Here is a 23,006-nt window from a genome sequence, read left to right as displayed (position 1 = left end):
AAAACAAAAGGTGATCGAGCCTTTGAAATTGTGGCACCTAAGCTGTGGAACGCTCTTCCACTTTGTCTAGCCTCTTGTGTCTGTATTTCTGTGTGTTTTTATGTGCTTTGTTTTTATGTTTTATTGTTTCTTACTATTTGATGGTCTTATTTTAACTATTTTACTCCTGTGAAGCACTTTGTGACTTTGCTCTGTGAAAGGTGCTATATAAATAAACTTTACTTACTTACTTACTTACTTAGTAGTGGGAACCACATATTGATTAACACTTAAGTTATATATCAGCTGATGATGAAACAAGCAGAGTTAATAAATGAGGAAGTAGGTACTTACTTAGCAGTTAAGCATTGATTAATGAACCTTGATGTAATTTGTGTCCATCTGATGGACAAGGATGCTGTTTACGCTCACATAGATAGATGGATAGATAGATAGATAGATAGATAGATAGATAGATAGATAGATAGATAGACTCAGTGCAAATAGGGATGTTACCCAAAAAGATGGGTAACCTCAGGTTACCCATCTTTTTGTTTGCAGAAATAGTAATAATAGTAAGTTTTCCACTTTTTCAGCATGACATAAATCCTTATGACATAAATTCATAGTGTAGCCTAGTTATTATAGTAAGTAGAATCTAACTGATTTAGGATATAAGAGGATAGGGAAATATAACTGATTTTTGTTTATAATGTTTGCCTTATGGTGATCAATGACTGGAGATCAGCATTTACCAACCTTTTTATTTACCACTACATCACTGACTATAACTATATTGTAAATTGTAAATTGTATAACATTTTTACTATAGGCTATGGGTATATATGGAGGGGTATATACTGTATATGCTGTATATGGGTATAGGGGTTTATTAATTTTTTTATCCAGTTTATCTCATTTTTAGAGAGATGTGTACTGTCTATATGTAGACTGGCATGTATAGTATAAGTGATGCTTATCTGAAAATATGATTGCTTTTCCTTCATATGGTGGATATAAGGACTCATGATTGCTTATATGTCATGTCTTGTATGTCCATGTACTGACCTTTTGCACATACATATAGTATGTGTATGCCAATGCCTACTATTGCCAAACAAATTTCCCTGTGGAATAATAAAGTAGCCTATTCTATTCTATTCTATATTTGCTGCATGATGATGACTGGTACCCAATTTTTAAATTCAACTCCAAATCACAGATTACAAATAATGGCTGCAGGTGTGTGCAATACAAATGGATGTAGATGGCCTGTTCGTGACCAAAGCCAATAAATAGGCTAATCTGGGAATACTGACAGGATGAATTGTGCGGATGAATTCTGCATATGCGCCAACCTGTGTGAAAACGCGCTGATGCGATGCTGCACATAACGACATGCTGTGACAGCGGGTATTCATTTATTTCATTATTTATTGCATGCAGAGTCAAAGCAGCCTATCTGTTGTCGGTGTCAGCAGTCAAAACCATATGCTGTCAACTCATAACCTGGTCCACAGTACGCATGCGCGCCTCTCTTCTCCTCCTCCTCCCGCTCCGTCTTGTCGGTGTGGAAAAACCAGAGCGGTACCGTTATTTTCTATCTGACAGCTCCTCCGAAGACATGCACGGCACCGAGCCCCGGGCTTCTCAGTAGCGGCGGGGGGGATAAAAGGCCCAGGTCGAGTGGGGGGGAATCGGGAGTCTGGATACTGGGTGTTGTCCCGCGCATCCCGGTGCTCAAGCGGCATGGAGCGCTCCTGATCCCGGCGGGACGCCTGGAAGAGGACAAGCCTTCCTTCCCTCGTCAAATCTCGGATCTGTTGTGGATATTCTGTGGAAGAGGCCCGACCATGTCTGCAAGAGAGAAGGGGATCCTGACCAAAGACAGTGTCAGCCTGCTGCCCTGCTTCTATTTCGTGGAGGTGCGTTGATGCCGCTGCTTGATCCCTCTTCCCCCCAGAGTCTGTGAATATTCCCATAGGAAACCATACTACATAGTGGAGATATTGCAGTCAGTGATGTGGTGGTGAATAGAGAAGGTGGGTAAACTGTGACCTCCAGTTGGAGAGCATCAGAAGGCAAACAACCACCAGTATGAACAAAAAAATCAATTGTCGGCTACTTTCACCAGAGCATTAATTTATGCTTCCCCCCCCCCTTTCCATCTTCATATAACTTACATCAGTTTGATACTACTTACTATGATTTATACTATGAATTTGAATCATAAAGATTTATGTCAGCCTTACAAAGGTGCTAAACCCTATTCTGCAAATAAAAGATGGGTAAACTGACTTAGATTTGACCTTCCACTACATCTCTGATTATAATATACCACATCATTGTAGTGTAGTACTTTTGCTATAGCATGTACTGTGGTGTTTCTGCACAATTTACAATAGTATAGCCTACTGTAGCTACTGCAATAGTTAATATAGTGTGTATTGTAGTATTTTCTGTAGTAGGTACTGTTGTCATATGTAGAAGAATGGCTGAATTTACTATTGTATATTGAAATGTATTGCTGCCTTATATTCCAGTGCTTAGTGTAGTGTGTTGAAAACATAACCACAATACCTAACATTATTATAATAGAGAAAAAAAGGTATGGGAAAAGTACAATTCACCTCTCTTGGTCTAAATAACATGAATATAGCAAAGTAAACACACACTAATAGACACAATGTCTACAGTCAGAGAGATAACAGATTTTGCATAATATACACAATCCAGTGCTATAAACCATATAAATGGTTGCAATATCAACAACTGAATTCATACAGATACAGTGTGAGTCAATTGTGCAGCACTCAGAAGAATGATGCAAACGTGGGAAAGAAAATGATACAAAACAGAGACATATACTGTAATAAAATAGCTTAAAATACTGGATAATATGGATCTGTGGTGACAAGGTAGTGCAGACGTGATGGATGGGGAAGAGGGTATTCCTCTGTGTATCTGGACAGGGGGCGATAGTGAGGGCCACCAGGAGACACTCTCCTCATGATAATGTCATCCGTGGGCCGATAACGTCTGCCATTGTAAAGGTATACGGGTGAAATCCATTGGGTGTTACGGTAATGCGAGCCTGCGTGCGCACTGTGACTTCAGATGTCAATAGAAATTGCACGCAAGATGGGATGACTGTTGCTCGTTCCCCTGCCGGGCGGTTTATGCATGCTCTAATTCACGAGTGGCCTATAGGGGATACAATCGAATTGGCATCATACATGATAGATTTGACTCAAATATGATGCATACTATGGGAATCATACTGTATCCAATGAATTCCTTTCTCAGTGAGGACTTGGACAGGGGATTCCCATCTTTTCATGTAGAGGTGCATCATTTGGAAAGATAGAGGCGATCTATGTACCACAAATAATGCACCTTAAGAAATTGCTGCCTCAGGGTTTTGAAATCACTACACCTGCTGTTAAATGGAGGATTTTTTTCTCCCCCTATTTTTACAAACAGCAGGATGTATTTAAACTAGGTCAATGCTGAAAGTTAATTCTGTTAAATGAACCACAGTGTTTCTGCGTTTCATTAGGCGCACTTTTGAACCGAAGGACAGGGAACTCTTCTCTTCTCTTCTCTTCTCTTCTCTTCTCTTCTCTCCTCTTCTCCTCTGACCTGAGTGTCTTTGTCAGTCCGTGGTTTCCAGAGAACCAAGGCAGCGGCCTGTTCAGCTGAATCCCATCCTGCTCTCCTGTCAGGCATGACTGCCATGTCCCACATTAGATTTGGAGAGGAGATCAAAGCTTGCCAATCACAATGTATCCCTCCTCCCCTGAGAAATTTATCTCTGCTATCGGCGCTCATGGCTCATCACCGGCCCTATGAAATCTTTATGCCATAGTTTCAGAACAGGAGGGAAGCTCAGAAGGACCTCAGATCAGTATCGTTTTAGCATGGCAGGAGTATGCATGAGACATTTGGCCAAACTTAAAGGTGCACGAGACAACGCTTTTATGCAAAACTCCATAAAGTAGGCCTATCATTTTTTTTGTGTCTGTTGTTCTATATTTTAAAATGTCCTGAATGTTTTTAAGCCTTGCTGCATACCAAATTTCACTCGCGGGATAAATAAACATTGACTTGACTTGACCCATCTTAGCCTAACAGCAGATGCACACCAGACACAATTTCACAAGTTGAACAGTTTCCCTCCCTTCTTTGTCTGTGAGAAGAGTAATCCAGTCCGGGATGTGGCAAGCATAAGTTAAAAAGTTTAATATTATTCAAATAAGCAAGATGGTCCAATCACATTCGGGCAAAAATCCAATTCTCAAATTCTCCCATCATCAAATTTTTGTTTTTTAGTTCCACTTTGCGCCATGTTGGTTTTTACACTCTCTATTGTTCCTCCAAAAATAATAATTTGTGCAGGAAGATATCGCATTAAGCATTATTTTTTTGTTTACAACATATAGCTACAGTAGCTACCTACCTACCCCATCTAAATAGCTGTAGCCATTTAGCTAGCTAGCTTGCTAGTAGTAAAGCATAATTTCAAGATTGACATATGACTATGGATTATATTTAGGCAAAATGATCTAATCTAAAATAGGTCCACATAAACAAATCATGATAAACACACAGAATTCGTTCCTATGCTTGAACCCAGACCACATGCACTTTTGCTATAGCAACTTGACGTAGACACAGTGCGCCACTAGCTTAGCTGGTTAACAATGTTATTTAGCTTAGCTATATAATAGCCTATAATATCATACTTCCATGAGTTTAGCACATGAGAGCAATATTTACCATTTATACTGTATGTGACTTGACTTCATCCACAGCGATCCCTATCAGATTTTCGTAAAATCTGGCAACATCCGTGGATTTGACATGGCAGTGTTACCCAGTTTTGCACATTCAGGGTATCTGGTCCACCGTGAGTGCAACCAACATGCTATTTTGTCCGTCACCACCAATAGAGCTAGCCAAATGCGATAGGATAAAGAGCAACAACATCTTCTCCGATGAAAAGGGGCCTTCAGTGTAGTTACACGGTGCAATGCTGATGGGATGTCCAATCACGGTCCAGTTGCCCCCCATTTTGTGGCCAGACCCACCTTATACCTATTATTCCTTCCTCCTCCTATTAGGGAGGAAGGCCAGGCGTTTCTCGCAGTGTCATCAACTTGCGAGACTAGTCTGGCTTGCAATGCTACCACCAGCCACTAAAGGGGAGAAATTTAGGTCCAACGGACATTTACTGATGTTACGTTACATGAATTCTGGGTAATGAAGTCCTTCAAACTTTTAAAATTCAGTTATCTCTCACTGCCACTTGAAATTCTCTTTTTGCACTGTGGTTGGGTGGCAGGGTCAGCTAGCTAGTAAGCTACAACACCCTTGGAGCAGGTAGGGGTTCAGTAACTTTGCTTAAGGCAACTTAGGCGGGTACGGACACAAAGGGGATCACACCCCAGCTCACTGGTTAAAATAATGGAAAATAAATCTGAATCTGAATCTGAATCTGGTTGGGGGACAACCTCACTAATCACTAGACAATCCTGCTACCCAAAGTGTCAGAAGGGTCTTGTAAACTCAATGTGAATTGTCATAGGTATTTAGAAGAGTTCTATAATTTGAACATTGATGTTACAGGACAGTGATGTAGAAGTGATGATGGTCCTAATGAATCATCCTAATTGATGTATCCATCATGTATGATGATGGACCCTCTGTGGTCCAATGCTGCATGGTTGGGCTGGCAGAGCTGGGAAGGTTGCATTCAAGATGTGAGACGTTACAGATTACTGCTGCTTATTTTAGTTACATATGGATACTTTGCCTCCAAAATCCACAACATTTGCAAATAAATGGTTCCAGTTCCAATTTACAGACATCATTGAATGGTATTATCATCATCTACAACCTGCATCAACCATTATTTCAAGTATTTCAAATTTCCTGGTTATTTTTAAAAGTATCTCCAATCTAAGTAGAGTGAGCAAATGTTAGAGATAAGCATTTTTTGTAATCCGATTACTGTAATCCCATTACTGGTAATCAATTATAACCCAATCTTGCGTGGAAGGAAGTTGGATTGGACTCCCATATGTGACGTTCAGAAACAGATGCCGTGTCATTGTGTTCCTTGTATCAGGCTGGCTGCTCTAGTTTGGATTTGGTGGTGAAGTGCAGCGAGGCTCCACTGTGAAGCCCGGGGCTGCTTTCCCTCCAAAGTGGAACAAATGGAAGCATGAGGAGGGCTGTAAACTGTTATCTAAAACTGGGTGAAAACAAAAGATTAAATCATATGCATAATTGTAAGAATCGGTATGGCCATTAGCCTAGATAAAGGATAGCATGCATAAAGGGTATGGTGAAAACAAAGGAAACACCCGCACAAAGACTCCTTTTCTTGACGAGGACTTATTGGTCATTCACCTCCTGGAGTGATGGTATTATAACTTTTTCTCAGGAACCCACATTTTCAGAATCCTTTTCCTCAGTACCTAGCTTTATTTTTGCAGCATTTTTGTGTTTTTGGGGTGTGTTTACACCAGGTTTGGAGAGTTTTAATTGAACTCTGGAGCCTTCCTTTAGTTTGGTTCATTTGCCCAGGTGAGAAAAATGCCAGGGGTCAGCGCTCACCCTTGCTTTGTTCGGTGTGTAAAAACCAGTAGAATATTTACAATAGAAAAAAGATGGTTCACATCCACTCATTGGATGAAGAAGTTGGTCAGTCGTTGTGTCAGTAAGGTTTTAGAATATTCCTGGCCCTTTAAGAGATAATAAGATCTGAAGCCCTACTAGAGCTCGGGAGGTGAACTTTTATTTTACCATATACTGAAGGGTGCAGTAGAGTTAAAAAAAAATTTTTTTAAAACTGGCGGCAAATGAACTAAAAAATTGGAAAATACCAAAAATAATGGAAAGATATTGTTAGAAAAAACAGCAAAGATTAACTGCAAAAATATGGTCATTTACTCTACCTTAAAGGTGCGATAAGTACGATTTTTCCTGCCCCATAACACAAAATGACCATAATATACTGTATCTGCAGGGGTTGATGACTTAATGATTACTCAACGATTACTTCGCAAGGCGCTGAGATTTCTGGCTTTATAGATTACTTAATGCCTCTTTAAATGAGGTATATTATTATACTGCTACGATATTACTATAATGATACGCTTACTCCACTGAAAACGTATCCATTTACAGTAACTGATTTTAAATGTAAAAATAGAGACATTTCCAGCTAAAAAAAAAGAATCCTTTAAAAGATGGCCAATTATTTTTGCTATGAATTATGAAAACCTACACTTTGAAAGGTTTATTTACATGGAAATTCACATGGATAATTCACACCAAATTACATGGAAATGATATATATACTAATTATAGTTGGCCATGTACATACTTACTTGCATGCTACGTTATCTAACAGGCATTAGCTAGTGGAAACCTAACCTTGGCTTGAGGGGTTCTGATATATCTGTCCGATATTGCCCTTTAATTAAAAATCAGATCTGGTCCAGTCAGTGCTCTCCACCTCTGATATGATGGATATGATTCAGTTTGATTGATTACATATTTTATGTAGAATTGATCAATATTACAGTGGTTGTCTATGGGAAGCCCTTAAACTGAATTGATTCTAATGTGACATTTTGATTGGATTCAACAAGTGTGCATGAGTATGTTATTAGTAGTAATATTCTGAGTTTTAGTGTCCCATGGTCTAAATGCAGAGGCTTTTCCACCCTGACAAGAATACAATTCTGGGGGAAATACTGAATACTTGGAATTCGTAGGAATTTTTTGACACAAAAATGTTCAAATTTAAAGACATTTAGATGCTGTTTAGATGTTTAGAATATCAGCACCAAATATTGGGTTTGGCAGCTTTAATCCAAAAATATCGGTATCATGTTGGCCTTGAAAAAAACATCTTAGTTGAACCCTAGAATTCAGGACAGAGAGACAGCAAGAAAGTAAAGAAAGGGATAAAATGATAGCGAAGATATTAGAATAGTTCAGTATGTGAGACAGATAGACAGTCTTTGTGTGAGAGACAAAGAGAAAGAGAAGGAGACAGAGAGATTTACAGAGAAAGAGGAGTCTGGCAGAGTTGTAGCGGATGTAGGGCAATGGAGCATCGCTGCTCGGCTGCGGTGAGCTGAATTCTCCCAGAGGAGCAGAAGCTTTTCAGAGAAAGAGAGCGTAAGGAATACTAAGACATAACAGTCCATGATTTAACACTCAGCTATTCCTGCACTCTGACTGAAGCCTCTTCTGGTGTTCAGCTGCCAGTGTTTCTTGTATCAGTCGGCCTTGACCTGCTACTCACTAGGTCTGGGAGTTCAGTCATATGGTCAGTCAAACAGTCAGTAAACCAGTCAGTCAACCAATCAGCCAGTCAGTCAGTAAAGCAGTGCATCAGTCACTCAGTAAACCAGTTAGTCAGAAGACCAGTCTCTCACCTTGTGTCAACAATTATTTCTTGACTAAAGAAATTGGAAGACAGACATAAGGCAAAGAAAACAAGACAAAAAGAAAGAGGAAGGCAGAAAACATTAAAGTAGAGGAACATAAAATAAATAAATAAATGAATAATGATAAATAATAAATCATAAATAATTATGCAATAAATTATATGAATACAGGAAACAAGACAAAGTGATCAGTACAATTAAAATCATACCCATATAGGTAAATCTATTAAGTGTTGACAACAGTGGTGTGCCCCAACACTTACATTGTTATGAACAGAGAAAGAGATTAAAAAAGGATTCATATGAGCCAGTGAGAAAATATAATATCACGGGACCAATAGCATTGTTCTTTGTGTGCCATTTAATTTGGCAGTTAATCTTTCTAGTTGTAGAATGTCATAGGATACAGTCTAAGCTTTAAAGCTGCATTTGGCAAGATTGTTATGTAAAAATACACCTGTGTTATCAGCCTAAATCACATAGATAATAAGTTGAAACCAACTTTTTAAAATTACTTTTTTGGCAGCAGTAGAGGCTCCCTCAATAGTGACTGTTAACCCCACCAGTCGACTTTTTTACATTTTCTCCCTTTTTCAGAAGGATCTCGGTCTATTGGTGGCGTCAGTGGTCACTTCATAATGGCAGACTTACCCATCGGACACCTCAACGTATTGAGAGTGCTCCATCGCTATCTGTGCCGCTAGCCCATCAAAGCCCACCAAAAATAACCGACAGCCAAAGCCTGCTTTCCATTTTCACACATCCATTATTCAAACTTCACTGTCTCTTCACTGTTCTCTCGTCTCTGTTATCACTGAGTTCTGGCCGTCAATGAGTGGGATCTCAGGGATGGGAGTGTTGTATGGCACCAGGCCTCGCACTTATCCGAATTTATTCTGGGTAGCCATAAAGGAGAGTTGTCACTACAGTTGCTGCCATTTAAAATTCTCAAGCAGCTGTGATTCTCTGCATCTCGGAGACCTGTGCTCAATGATACGTTGTGTGTTGACACCTTTGATAGAAGCAGATAAAGCAAGGTAATGGTAAACACGTCGTTCCCCGCAAATGATGCAGTTCCCCCCCGGTTAGATCAGTAACAAATACTGTATGTGTAATTCTGAACATGCCAAAACGGAGTGGTGAGATGCATCATTCTCCGAATCAGTGGTGTCTGACATTTTGTGCGCGATGGACAAATGAACAAACAAACCGACGGAGACCAATCTGTATTCCCCCCCACACGATGAAATGGAAAACTCGTCTAATCAGTTCTGCAACATGCTAAACTGAGCCACATGAAGCCTGACAATCTACCCCAGTTTGCTGCGCATTTTAATTAGCTGTTGGACACGAGTAGTGACAGTTTTGTGTTGTTTACTATGGTGTGAATTGAGCTTCATAGCATGGATTCAAAATGTCATGATGCAGCTTGCGCCCAAACTGCTCTCACATGAAAAGCTTGTTGAGATGGTCAAAGACTCATTTACATTGGCTGAATTCCCTTTTTACGCACCAGCAAATGTTCAATATAGATGTTCTAGGCTCACTAAAACTGAAGCATATCAAATGTCATTGGCTTCCTAGCGACCCTCACAAATCAGGCTGCAATTTCCCATATGATCTGAAGTATAGAGTGTACAGTATTCTTCAGAGAGCGCAGTCGGCAAGGTGGTGCAGCGGTACGAGCGCTGACACCACTGACCTATATTTCCTCTTTCCACAAGCCGAGATGCTGGACGAGAGCTTGATGCTGAGCTAAGAAAGGAGACCTGAGAGAGAAGGGAGATGGAGAAATGGGCTGACAGAGAGAGAGAGAGAGAGGGAGAAAGAGAGAAAGTCAGGGGGGGGGTTGCGCAGAAAGAGTCGTGACCTAGCTTCAATATGAAGCATATGCAAGCTAGAAGCAAGATGCGTCCTCTTATCTTACATATGCATGTTGCTCCATCCATCTAATCGACCATCCACTCATCCTTTCATCCATACGTCCATCCACCAGTGAACATTCCATTATAGCTGCACTGTGTACCGTTTTCATGAAAATATATTACCTTCTTTTCAATTTAATGCCTGAACTACACAGCATGCATAACATTTGCGTATCCGAACTTGTTGCAGCCCAGTTGCAGCACTTTGCTGCTACACCATGTCCGTTCTTGTTCCGCCTGCGGTCTGCCGGTTGTGTTTTGCCCATCCACATTTTACCTATGGGTAAGTGAACACAATTATCTAGTTTTGCTTATTTTTCCATAAACAACTCAAGTTGTACCGTGAGGAACATTAATGTACCATATACTTAGATACATAGTGTAGGCATACTGTAACCAAATCTCAGCGGCTCTATAATAACCTCATCTCCATCCTCTATTTTGTTTACTGACACAGTGATAAATGACTATAATAAGCAAAATCTTGTCACTACACACTGTTGGCTCGCAACAGACATGTGTAGTCTGACAAAAACAGAAGCCATGTGTATCTCCAAAGTTCCGTCTCTGGTCCGGCTCAGTTTCAGATCCGTCAATGCGTTGCGTGTGTGGCCACTGGAGCAGCTGCATTGAAGTAAATGGCTGCGTATCCGATCCGACGCATGAGAATTCCTGGTTTTACCCATACGAGCCCATGTGGTCAGGAACATCTTCTCGACACACAGGAGGTGATGGATCAAACCTGGGAAATGCATGTTTTATGAGCATCTTTAAAAGAAAAGCTACAAGGTATCAAGTTACCTCAAAGGAAGACATTTACAATTGTGTGGAGAACATTAGATCTTTTGCCTCTGTTGCTCAGTGTAAAGCGACTCCTTCTTCAGTACCTTATAATGGCTTAAGCAACTCAGCGATTTAACTCGCATGAATATTTGAAGATGGCTGGGACGAGTGAAATTGCTGTCTTCACTGTTTTACATGGAGGTGTAGTGCTGCAGCGGCACTGTGGGTTCTCTACAGCAATACACCTGCAATGGAGGATGTACACTGATTACCCATTTCAAAGGTACAGACAAAATCTTCCTTCCTTCATTCCTTCCTTCCTTCTTTCCTTCCTCACTTTCTTCCTTTGTTAATTTCTTCCTTCCTTCCTCACTTTCTTCCTTTGTTCATACGTTCCTTCCTTCCTTCCTTCCCTCCTTCCTTCCACTCTCCCTCCATTTCCCTACATCATCCTCATTTCCTTGAGACACGACTAATGTAAAACTGGTAAAAACCCTTTACCCATACTCTGCTCTTTGGCAGTAGAGACAAAATCTTCCTTCCTTCCTTCCTTCCTTCCATCTTTCCAATCTCCCTCAATTTACCTACATCTTACTCATTTCTTCAAGACACCACTAATGTTGCACAGACTGATTGGTGTGAAACAAGATCACATACAGCTCTTTTTGATCAACTTAATCTTGTTAGGAAGGAAGGAGAAAAGGAAGGAATGATAGGCTGGTAAAAGTAGAACTGTGAAAGGAAAACTAGGACAGCACACCAAATTGACTTTTTATTTGCCACACGGACGTTTCGGGCAAGACGCCCTTCTTCAGCGTGTGTATTGGCAATTTCACAATCCATAGACACAGGTGGGGTTAATTATAGATGTCCACAGCTGGCCCAACAGGTCTATCCCAGCAGGGGGAGTCACGAATCACGTCAGATCGCTGAACTTGGCGTACCTTATTAAGATGATTGTCCAATAATGCATCCCCATATCCCCTCACTTTAAAACTTCTTTTAAAGATCTTTAGCATGTGACTCAAAAGAATCATCAGAATTACAAATGCGTCTAATCCTTAGTAATTGACTATACGGTAGACTTCTTTTTAATGCTGGTGAATGATAACTGCTAAATTGTAGAAAAGTATTTCTATCAGTTTCCTTTTTATATACTTCAGTATGTAAAGAAGTTCCCACTTTTTTCACCAAAACATCCAAAAAAGAAATACGTTCCAGATCATAACACAATGTGAATTTGATGGATTCCTTTCTTGAATTCATGAAAGCATGGAATTCTTTTAAGTCTTTAGCATTACCACTCCAGATAAAAAATAAATTATCTATATACCTCCAATAACTTTTAATGAACTTAGACTAGGGATTGTGATTGTAAATAAAATCGAACTCAAATTTCCCCTTAAATAAATTAGCATTAATAAAGTAGAACTGTGAAATGACTACGCAATTTAAACGAGTAACCACTGGCAGAAAAGTGAGATAGAGGAGGGAAGGAGGTATGCAAACAGAGGCCCTCTGTGTGGCTGTGTGCGCTTATATGTGTGTTAGAGTGTGTCAATGTGTGTGTGTGCCTTTAGTGTTGTGGCTCAGCTCGCAGCAGGAGTGTGTTGAGCGGCGCTGACTTGAAGAGAGGCCCCTCTGTTCGGCTCCCAGCGGGGCCCTCCTCCATCACACTGCTCCACTTAACATTAGCTAAGCAAGCCAACGCGCCAGTCGCTGTGTACAAGTGAATCAGGATATTAAGCTGCATGATGATGCCTATTACGCCCCGGGGTGAGATTCAACCCCCAGTGACGCATTTCACTGCAGTCCTCGGCGGACACTTTGCTAAGTTCAATTACATATCTGGTTTTTGCCTACACATGCACCTAATTTCTCGGCGGTACACTTTTGCTCTTAATGGTATGCTACAGTGGCTTGAGGGTTGTAAGAAAACGTCTGCAAAGGGATTTTGACAACAGCAAAACCACAGGGTGTTGCCGTGTGTAAAGGAGTTCTCGAACTCTGTCGATATTGGAGTTCTTATTTCGTTCTTTTCAAGTCTTGGTGATAAGTATCTCAAAGCAATTTTGTAGGTACTCACATTTCCCCCCAAAGTCTGTGTTGTTTTTATTCCCAACCTGTCATTTCATTTATTTGACTTAGTCATGCCAGTTAAATCCTTGTCTTTCCTCCTCAGATTCTGTAGTCTTTTATAGGGGGCTATAAAGCAACCGCCTCTCCAAGATATTCAAACAGGCCAGAGCTTATACCCTGTCAAGGATGGATCTCGTCCCCCTAGCGAAATGCCCTCGAACCCCCAGCACTTCACAATTCTGTGTCTGAATGTGCAAGACTGTGACAAGTCAGTGGTGAAATCACTGCAGTGATTCATCCCAGCATATCCACAGCGGAAACCTTACTAAAGCCATCCAGAGCCTTTAAATGTTTAAGCGCTGCATTGAGCTTATCCCCGGGTATCTGAGACAGATGCTTTCATTCGTTCGACGGAGAAATCAACACAAGTTTTATTAACTTTATTTCATGGTTGTGATTTAACTGCTGCGTTATGATCAGTCTTTTTACGATCTCGAGGCCTCACGCGGGCTGTTAGCAGCGTGAATTAGCCGTTTCTCATTTTGTTTGATGGCATGAGGAGGATTCATACATAGATTTGAGTTCAGATCCCTGATTAGTATGAGCACTTGATGTTCATAAGTGCAATTAATTCCACATGCCATCCTCCATCACCCCCAACACCATCGCCAGCCCCCTCAGGTCATGAAAACTATTTTCCAAGCCTCCGTCCTTCGTTATCAACTCAAATTAGCATGGTCATTGAACCATAGGGTTATGGGGACATTTGCAGCCTTTCCTGCCTGTTTATCTATTTATTTATTCATTGACAATCTGTTAAACCTCCTCTCCCCCCAGCTGTTTGTGACTTTTGCGCTGCTTCATCTCTGTTATTCCTCTCTCTCTCTGCTTGGCTCTTCCGTTTCTGCAATTGATAGCTGCCGATCCTGGTGTCGTCCGTAGTCAGCCTGTACTTCCTGGAGTGGACGGACGTGTTCAAGCCGGTGAAGTCCGGCTTCAGCTGCCACGACCGCAGCCTGAGTCTGCCCTACATTGACCCCAATCATGAGGTCATCCCCCTGTTGATGCTGCTCAGCCTGGCCTTCGCCGGACCCGCTATCACGGTAGGGAAGAAAGAACCAGGCCAGTGCCAATTCCTTACTTCAGTAATAGAGAGCTTTCAGGTGACGTAACACACCCTCTAGTGGCCATATTGGAGATCCTCAGCTCTTAGGCAGCAATAGCTGTGAGCAGCATAGTTGCGTTTCTAAAGGTGCAACTCAGCCCTGGCAACAGAACTAAATAGACATGGTTAATTTTTGTGCTGTTTTTGACTGGGAACTGATCATTTCAGCACTGATACATCTGATAAATTTTTTGTGTAGATAATCTCAGCTTGTTAGCTAGCTAACCACAGTATCTGGTTACCTATTTTACCAGAAAGTTTTTGTGTCCGGATTTGGCCACCGGAATGGTAGCTGTCTTGTTAACACATCTGATTTGCACACTAGCTAACTTATTCAGTAGAAGCTAGCGTTTATAGTGGCTAGTAGTCACATGTTAATTCAAGCGTGATTGGATGTTTTTGCTCATTTTTTATGTTTTCCGTCCTTTTTACATGCATGCACCACAATTCAAAATATTTTTAAATAAGTTTTGCCAAACCTCTCAGGCTCATTCATTCCCATTCAATTCCAAATATCATAGAAAACAATTCCCTAGACTTCTAATTTGGTTGCTGAAGGTAATCCATCACTGAAAATCGCATTTTGCAAATTGTATCAGAACGCTAATATCAGCCTATAAACTTTTACATTTTCATAATAATGCACGCATTCTGGAACATTGCGAGAGTCAAGCAGAGACAGGGGGGTATACTTCCGCTTTTTGCTTGTAAACAAATATATCACTTCCAGGTCATTATGTGTTCGATTTCTACTTTGCTCCAAATTAAATCTTTCAACCAACAGCTAACATTCTCTGCGGTTTCATTAGCACCCGCCTTCAGTCAATCACAACCCAGTCAAGCCAACATGTAGCCAGCTATAGTCCATAAAATTACACAGAAATTAAAGCTAGCTTTTACACAATTACAGCTTAAAATTGCTGCCCTCTTCTTTACTGGGAGTAACTTAACTGGGAGTAATATTTAGACAGTGTTTGTTTCAAAATGTTTGAAATACTTCTTTTAAAAACAACTAAGACGAAGGAAAATTAGCAAATATCTCATGATATGATAAAAGCACAGGAAAGCAATCTACAGTGATGTAAAACAGTAAGGGGTTGCAGGAAATTAGCAACTCCAATCACGCTGGAACTGTCCTTTAACATTAACATTGGTTGATTTGCTAAATTAGCATGTTAGCTAACAAAACCAAAAACCAGCTTACATTGAAGCAACAGGAGTGGCTCTACCTTGTAAAAGGTTAATGTCCTCATCTGTGGAAATGGAGTCACTCAAAAGAAAGGGGCAAGGGACTCTGCCATTTATACAACACATTAGTTTTAATGTTGCCATGTCCTAGGGCTTTTAGATTTTGTATAAATGGCAGAGTGCCTTGGACTTTGTTTTGAGTGACTCCATTTTCACAGAGAATAATAACCCTTTACAAGGTAGAACCACTCTATTTTCTTCAGTTGAGGTTGATCTTACTTGACTTTTCCAAAGAGCACCTGCAGATATTAATCCTCTAAATAAGACTCAGTTTCTTTCTCAGTTTGTTCAGGTTAACTGAGCTGACTCGTAGAGCTTAGTTTTTCTTGTGAGTGTTTCCTGTGTCACAGCAACCTAAATTTGGAAACAAATCCACCTTATCCGGCCATTCACTTTTACTTCTAACACCACTGAATTGACCTACACCCACAACAATGTTGAAGTACCTTACTCTTTCTAGCCTGGTTGTTATATATTTAGTCATTTTTTGCACACAGCCACTGTACCTCCATGATGGCGCCAGACTTAGTTGCTGGAAGATTTGTGATACAACTGTAAAGCCTATATAGTTGACCATAACCTTGCTGGAAAAGTACTTTGGTAAAAAGAAATGTCCTTTTTTCAAAATCATATTTAGGTTAAAATAGTAGAGTATTTGATATTAAATGTAAGATACTTAAGTAGGTACAAAGGAGAAGTTCACTATCATATTTTATTTCAGAGCTATGAGGCTTTCTATCATCAATACTATGATGTCTGTGGATTAAGCTATCAGTGGTCCATTTATGCTTGCTCTGAATACAGCTGGCTCAAAGTCAAAAATCCATCTTTTTTAAATAAATTATTACATGAGCTAGTTTTCTCAACATCATATGCAAGCATAACATTTACTTCATCCTCTTAAGTCATAGTAAGAATATGTAGTAGAACTACTTGGAAGGACTTGGTTTCATTCCTCGTTGACCTGCATTAATATTGCTGACAAATGCTAGAAGGTGGCTTGTCGACCATTTCTCAGAAACCAAGACATCAGCAATAAATCTGTATAAATGTAAGAAGGTGCTTGGTTAGTAATAAATAGGCTCTAAAAATCTTGTACTTTCTTGTACAGAATAGTGCTTGAGTAAATGTACTTACTTTCTGCCAGCAGCTAAAGTAGACCTGCAGAGTGCTTGATGGACACACACACACTAGTATACACATTATGGATTACGGATTACACAGCATGATAGATTACCTCAATTTCTGGGGTGACACTACAACTCCCACAAAAACGGTTTGGGGGAGGATCAGTGGTGGAGAAGAACTGGGAGAGATGAAATGTAGATGGTTCAATTCTACAGGTTCTAACAAACTGGTAAAGAAGGCTAGCAGTGATAGAGGCTAGAGACAGTGGCATAGATGAGGATGAGATTTAAACTGATCTCCATCTCGGACAATGCCTCCCACCGTCTTTACGATGAGCTGATGCAGCTATGGAGCACCTTTAGGCTCTACCCCATCTACCCCAAGGTGCAGCAAGGAGGCTTCAAGCGCTCATTCATGCCGACTGCCATCTGGCTACACAATGCTTCCCGCAACAACATCCCCAGCATCACTGAACCAGGAGGGTGCTGAAGTTCTCTAATTGTCTCTATGCTGTGCTCCAGACTACCAGGCACTGCCCTACTTCTACTCTCTGAACTCTCTTTATGCACTTTGCCTGTTCATATTTCTGTTCATATCTCTGGACATGAGAAGGTACATATTTCTGGACACATCTTATGTTCCTTACATCTGTAAATCTGATGCAAATTTGCAAATTGGTGTGAATAGCCATTAGCCAACAGTGCACATTTGTACACTTTGCGTACACTGTATGTTCTTGACCCTAGACTGTCAAGTTGTTAATCTGTTACTGCAAACATCTGCAAATCTGTAAAGCATTCAATACTCAACATAGCGAGCATTCTTGCAAGCCAATAGGAGCTCTGTCTTAGCATGATGAAGATGCTGCATCTCAAATGTTCAGTATGATTTCTTTATTGTATTTTTATCTGTATCCAACTCTCTGCAGCTGCAATGACCCATTTTCCCCTTGGGGATCAATAAAGTTCATCTCATCTTATCTTAAGGAGAGGACAAACTATCATTGACACGTTCGTAGACTTGAAGACTCACCTGGAACAAGGGTATTCCCATTAGCTCAGGCTTTGGTGACTGGTATAAACACACTGGTGGTCACACACCCACACACAAAAGTTTAAAAAAAAAATCTTCGCCTTTGGCATGGACTCCTTCGAACATGCTCAGATACACACACACCCGCATATCCTAGAGATAGGAGGCACAAGTTCAGCTGTGGGTCAGCAGGACAGGCCCCCTCCAGGCCAGCTTGCTGACTGTTGATCTATAATATCAGCCATGATCCTGCCCACCTCGGGCCAGACAGGCTAGCTTGTCCGTGTGCATCTATTTTAGCTGGGCGGGCATGTCATCTGCTTCCTTGGAGGCTTCTGAAAGAGCGCGCACACACGCGCACGCACATTTTAAATGCTCAGTTGCAAAAAATGATTTTTTCTTGGTGCTATTTCCAGCACAAACATCAGGGGGCTTTTCCATCCTGCATATATCGGATTGTTTGATGCATGTGTATGACTTGTTCCGTGTCATGGTCTACAAATAGTTGTTAGTGTTTGTTTTAACCTATTGGAATATCCACATGGGTGGGGTTTAGGGCCATATGTGCTGGAATGCTCATACAATCACAGGAAAGTCTTTGAAAATAGTCAATGTAGAACACTTAAAATGTGACTTACCTTATTATTTTACCAGATTATGTTTGAACCAGGTATTTGTAACTTTTCAAGATAGTCATGAAACAAAAACCCAGATGTTCGGTGAAGTCTGTGGTCATTAAGACGACGTTAGCAGTGGTGAGGTGTTGGCAGGTACGTAAGACGTTGCAGTTCTACGAATGCCTTGTTCAATGTGGTACTGGACTGCTTTACCAAGCTAGAGTTATACACTCACTAGACCATGGACTCAGTAGTTTTTGGATGAAGAGAAAGACAGCAGACAAGAAACAGCATAATGACGAGTCACAATGCAGTCATTAGCTCGGCAGTATTTTTTCCCCTGCCTTTCTTACTAAAATCCTGTGACTTGCTGACATGCCCAATCCCATAATATCAGAAGTGCTTATGTTCTTTTCATCCCCATATGACTAATCTGTCAGCTCTGAAGCTGTGTCAACAACACTCTTAACCTCTTGACTAATGGAGATGAGGAATCCAAACAGTTTCTCTTCTTTATATCTCTGACGGCCAACATGTAAAAAGGCAGCAATTTCTTTCATGATGATTTTATACTGCGTAATGATGGGTGTCCTTATTCTAACTTTAGGGCATGTTCACACTACGCTGCCAATGTGCCTTCATACTGACTCATTATAATCAGAGTAACAACTACTACCAAATTTAGTATTGCTACTTTCTGCATTTTCATTCTGTTTGTTGTTATTGTTGTAAACTGTCAGCTGCCAACGTACCATGAAACCCTGCCTCTTCTTAGCTGTGATTGGTTGGCTCACAAAAAAGCAATGTGCTCCTCTAAGGCTTTGTTCAGACTGCAGGCAAATCTGATTTGTTTCTCAAATCCGATCTTTAGGACTGACTGTCCACACTGTTATTTGCAAATGAGCAGGTCGGATTGGCTGTTGTTTTCATTCTCCAATTTCATTTCTGGCGCTCTGGATGTGACGTCAATGGCATGCGTCGCGCTGTGAGTAACGTTAAGGACAGTTTGAAAACCGTTTTGAGCGCCTAGAGCGGTCAGACTGAGACACATCTGTAGAAATCCGATTTGAATCTCATTTCAAACCACATGCAAATGTGGCTTAAATTTGATTTGCAAAAATCGGTTTCCATGTATTTTTTTGCTGTTCAGACTTGATAAAATCAATCCGACTCCAATCTGGATATGCCAAAAATGCGATTTGGGCTGGCAGTCTGAACATAGCGGTTTAACTTTTCTCAACTCCAGGAATGGTTCATTTGTGATTGATTGATTGATTTTAATATAAAAAAGGCATTGGCAATTTGAAAAAAGCTATCAGTGGTAAATGTCAGGTTTTGGTGGGTTTGGCGTACATCTCAAACACCCCCCTCCGATATCTGCCAGACACGTTCTTTTTTTTTACCCTCCGACATCAATCGGATTCATACTCCTTGTATCAGCCGGATGACGCATTCTTCCTCAGAGATCCATCTCCTAGCGACTCACAGAGCAGAAGAAGAAGAAGACCTGAGGCTTTCCTGTCCTCGCGTCAGAATGCCTCTTGCGGCTGCCGATCGCTCGGGCGCTTTGACTGTCACTCTATGTTAGGGCCGCCACCCGCCCGCCCTCAGGGCTTATGGGAAAATGAGTTCTTCCACCAAGAGTTTCGTCAAGTTGTTCTGACTTATGTTCCGACTCATGTTCCTCTGGTGAAGCAGCACGTCCCCCTAGGTGAAGAGCCGGAGTGAAAAAACTGGAGGGCGTGGTCCCGGGGACGGTGTTCAGGGTGTTGTCAGCAGTTTTGGGGATAGTGAGAAGATCAGAGGGTGTGGTTGGCGGTGCTGCCGCAGTGTCTTCTCAGGCTGCTGAAGCGAGAAAAGGCCGCGATTGCTTTATGCATGGTTTCCCTCCCTGGGTTCTGCAGGCGTGTTCCCAGTGTTTGGTAAATGACTGAGATGACTGAGTTGTCACGGCATGTTTGAGAAAATCTCAAACATGCAGAAGCAAGGGGGTAGGGGGCGGAGGGGTTGAATCATTTACTATTGAGAATTAGAGAATGTATAATTAGGGTTAGACCGATATTTGCCAATATATCAGGCCAATATTGGCCTTTTTTTAAACACTGGATATCAGCCAGTCAGTGTCTTCCATCTCCAATGTGATGGATATGATGCATTTTATTTGATTACATTGTATAATTGATCAATGCTACAGTGGTTATCTATTGGAAGCTCTTAACTTGAATTGATTCTAATGTGACATTGGATTCTGCACAAATGTGTGTGATTTTTTATTTATTTTTTGTAATTGCTATCCTGTGTTTAGCCCTATTCACACGGGACTAGTATTACCTGGGGACCTCATGTGATTTAGAAATTACCCCCCCCCACGTCTGTGTTTCGTACAGCGCATTCACACGGGATAAGCGAAGTCTGTATTTTACTCGAATTTACTGACATTATCCCCCGGATATATTAACCTTGAATTATGATATGAATCACCTGGCTTGTTTGTGCACTGTTTTTGGAGAAATATTGATTGGAAAGTGTCTGGTCGCTAGCTATAGGCCTAACGTTACTATTAATAGGCTACCACATAATAACTGTTGAGCCTGTTGAAAGATAAAAAAATTATGCCGCATGCTGCCATGAATGTCATCCATCTCGTCATCTTTTGAGATTTCGCTCTTCTGATGGATTTGAGCTTGCTCTTTCTGCGAATGGGTCTCCATGCTGTGTAGCGAGATGAGCCTCCTGAATTTGCACCCAAAATGCTGTCAAAACTTTCATTTATAATTGCCAACGCAGCCTCCATAATTCTCGACCGGAAAAGAGGTAGAAAAAAGGCGCAGAGAAAACAAAAAACCTTGAAAAAAAAAAAAAAAAAAAAATACCACCCCAAATCACAGAGATGCCGATTCGCACGGGACTAATATTATCACATGACTTCTGTGTTTGGCGAAATATGGTAGGTAATTTGCGGTGGAATTTTTACTTTACAAATTACGGACATGGCAGATTTGCACAGGATTAAGATCACAGACGACCTCCGCAATTATTACAAATTACTAGAGGTCCCCAGGTAATACTAGTCCCGTGCGAATAGTGCTTTTCAATGGAGCATTTTAGTGTCCCATGGTCTAAATGCTTGGGGCTTTTCCACGGCAACAACAAATTTAAATTCAAGGGGAAACACTTTAATCTACGGAAGCGTAATGCATTCACTTGAGAAAAAAAAATTTGCCCTGTTTTTCTGAATTAACGAGAATTATCTCAGAAAAACAGAGCAGAATTTTTTTTTTTTTTTTTAAATGCTGTTTTTCTGAATTAACGAGATAATTATCTCAGAATTCTGAGAAAAGTTTTCATGGAAAAAAATTATTCTGCTCTGTTTTTCTGAGATAATTATCTCGTTAATTCAGAAAAACAGAGCAGAATTTTTTTTTTAAAATGCTCTGTTTTTCTGAATTAACGAGATAATTATCTCAGAAAAACAGCAGAATTTTTTTTTTTTTTTAAATGCTGTTTTTCTGAATTAACGAGATAATTATCTCGTTAATTCAGAAAAACAGAGCAGAATTTTTTTTTCCATGAAAACTTTTCTCAGAATTCTGAGATAATTATCTCGTTAATTCAGAAAAACAGAGCAGAATTTTTTTTTTTCCATGAAAACTTTTCTCAGAATTCTGAGATAATTATCTCGTTAATTCAGAAAAACAGAGCATTTAAAAAAATAATAATAATTCTGCTCTGTTTTTCTGAGATAATTATCTCGTTAATTCAGAAAAACAGGGCAATTTTTTTTTTCTCAAGTGAATGCATTACGCTTCCGTAGAATACTGATCAATTCTTTTTGAATTTTTAGACATGAAAATGGTTAAAGCTGAAATCTGTTATTTCAATTAAGTTTAATGAATTGAATTGAAATCACAGATTTCCCAGATTTCCCCCCTTTGTCTCCCCCTCCGGCAGCAAAAAGTATTTGAAATGATGTTTGTAGTCAGAGACTACCAAACAACACATTAGTATTATGTTATCAAAGAAGGTGTAGCAGCCAGTGTTGCTCGTGTGCTGTCAGCTCACCAGTGAACAGTTCCCATTCTAGTAAAAATGGCTTCCCCAGACCAGGTAATTTGACTTTCAATGATTGTAACTGAAATTAGGCAATAACATGGTTTATGATGGTAAATATTGCGACTTGACAGTAACAGCAGCCTGCAGTGTGCGCCGATAGCATATCAGTCAGGTCCACCAAAAACTATTTTCAATGTAAGCTCTTTGGGTAGGCTAGTATGCTAACTAGCTAGCGGCAATCGGCTACCAAGCGCAGGTAACCTGTGTTGGCTAACGTTAGCAGACTTTCATCCTACCCCGTCAAAAATTTCAATAGCGGTCTATGGAGAGCGTCTCCAACCACGGTAATACTGCCAATTGGTGTTGTGTAACCTGACTCCACAGTCCAGATGGATAAAATAACTATTTATTACTGGAAAAAGTCCTGGATTCCAGCTTTTAACAGATTGAATATCAGCACAAAACATAAGCTATTAGCAGCTTTAATCCAAAAATATCAGTATCAGCCTTCAAAAACCTATATCTGTCT

General features: G+C 40.5%; 1 protein-coding gene across 1 annotated transcript in view; it reads left to right on the top strand.

The window, feature by feature from the left end:
• The first annotated feature begins 1,832 nt into the window (after positions 1-1,832).
• Positions 1,833-23,006, top strand: part of plppr4b (phospholipid phosphatase related 4b) — a 38,424-nt gene continuing 17,250 nt past the window's right edge. The window contains exons 1-2 of the mRNA XM_071924087.2: positions 1,833-1,904; positions 14,152-14,337. Coding sequence (XP_071780188.2) covers positions 1,833-1,904; positions 14,152-14,337 — 258 coding nt within the window. The remainder of the gene's footprint in view (positions 1,905-14,151; positions 14,338-23,006) is intronic.

This window comes from Centroberyx gerrardi, chromosome 22, assembly GCF_048128805.1.
Source record: "Centroberyx gerrardi isolate f3 chromosome 22, fCenGer3.hap1.cur.20231027, whole genome shotgun sequence".
NCBI classification, from domain to species: Eukaryota; Metazoa; Chordata; class Actinopteri; order Beryciformes; family Berycidae; genus Centroberyx; species Centroberyx gerrardi.
The sequence above is the reverse complement of the archived record's forward strand: the minus strand, read 5'-3'. Positions and strand labels throughout refer to the sequence as shown.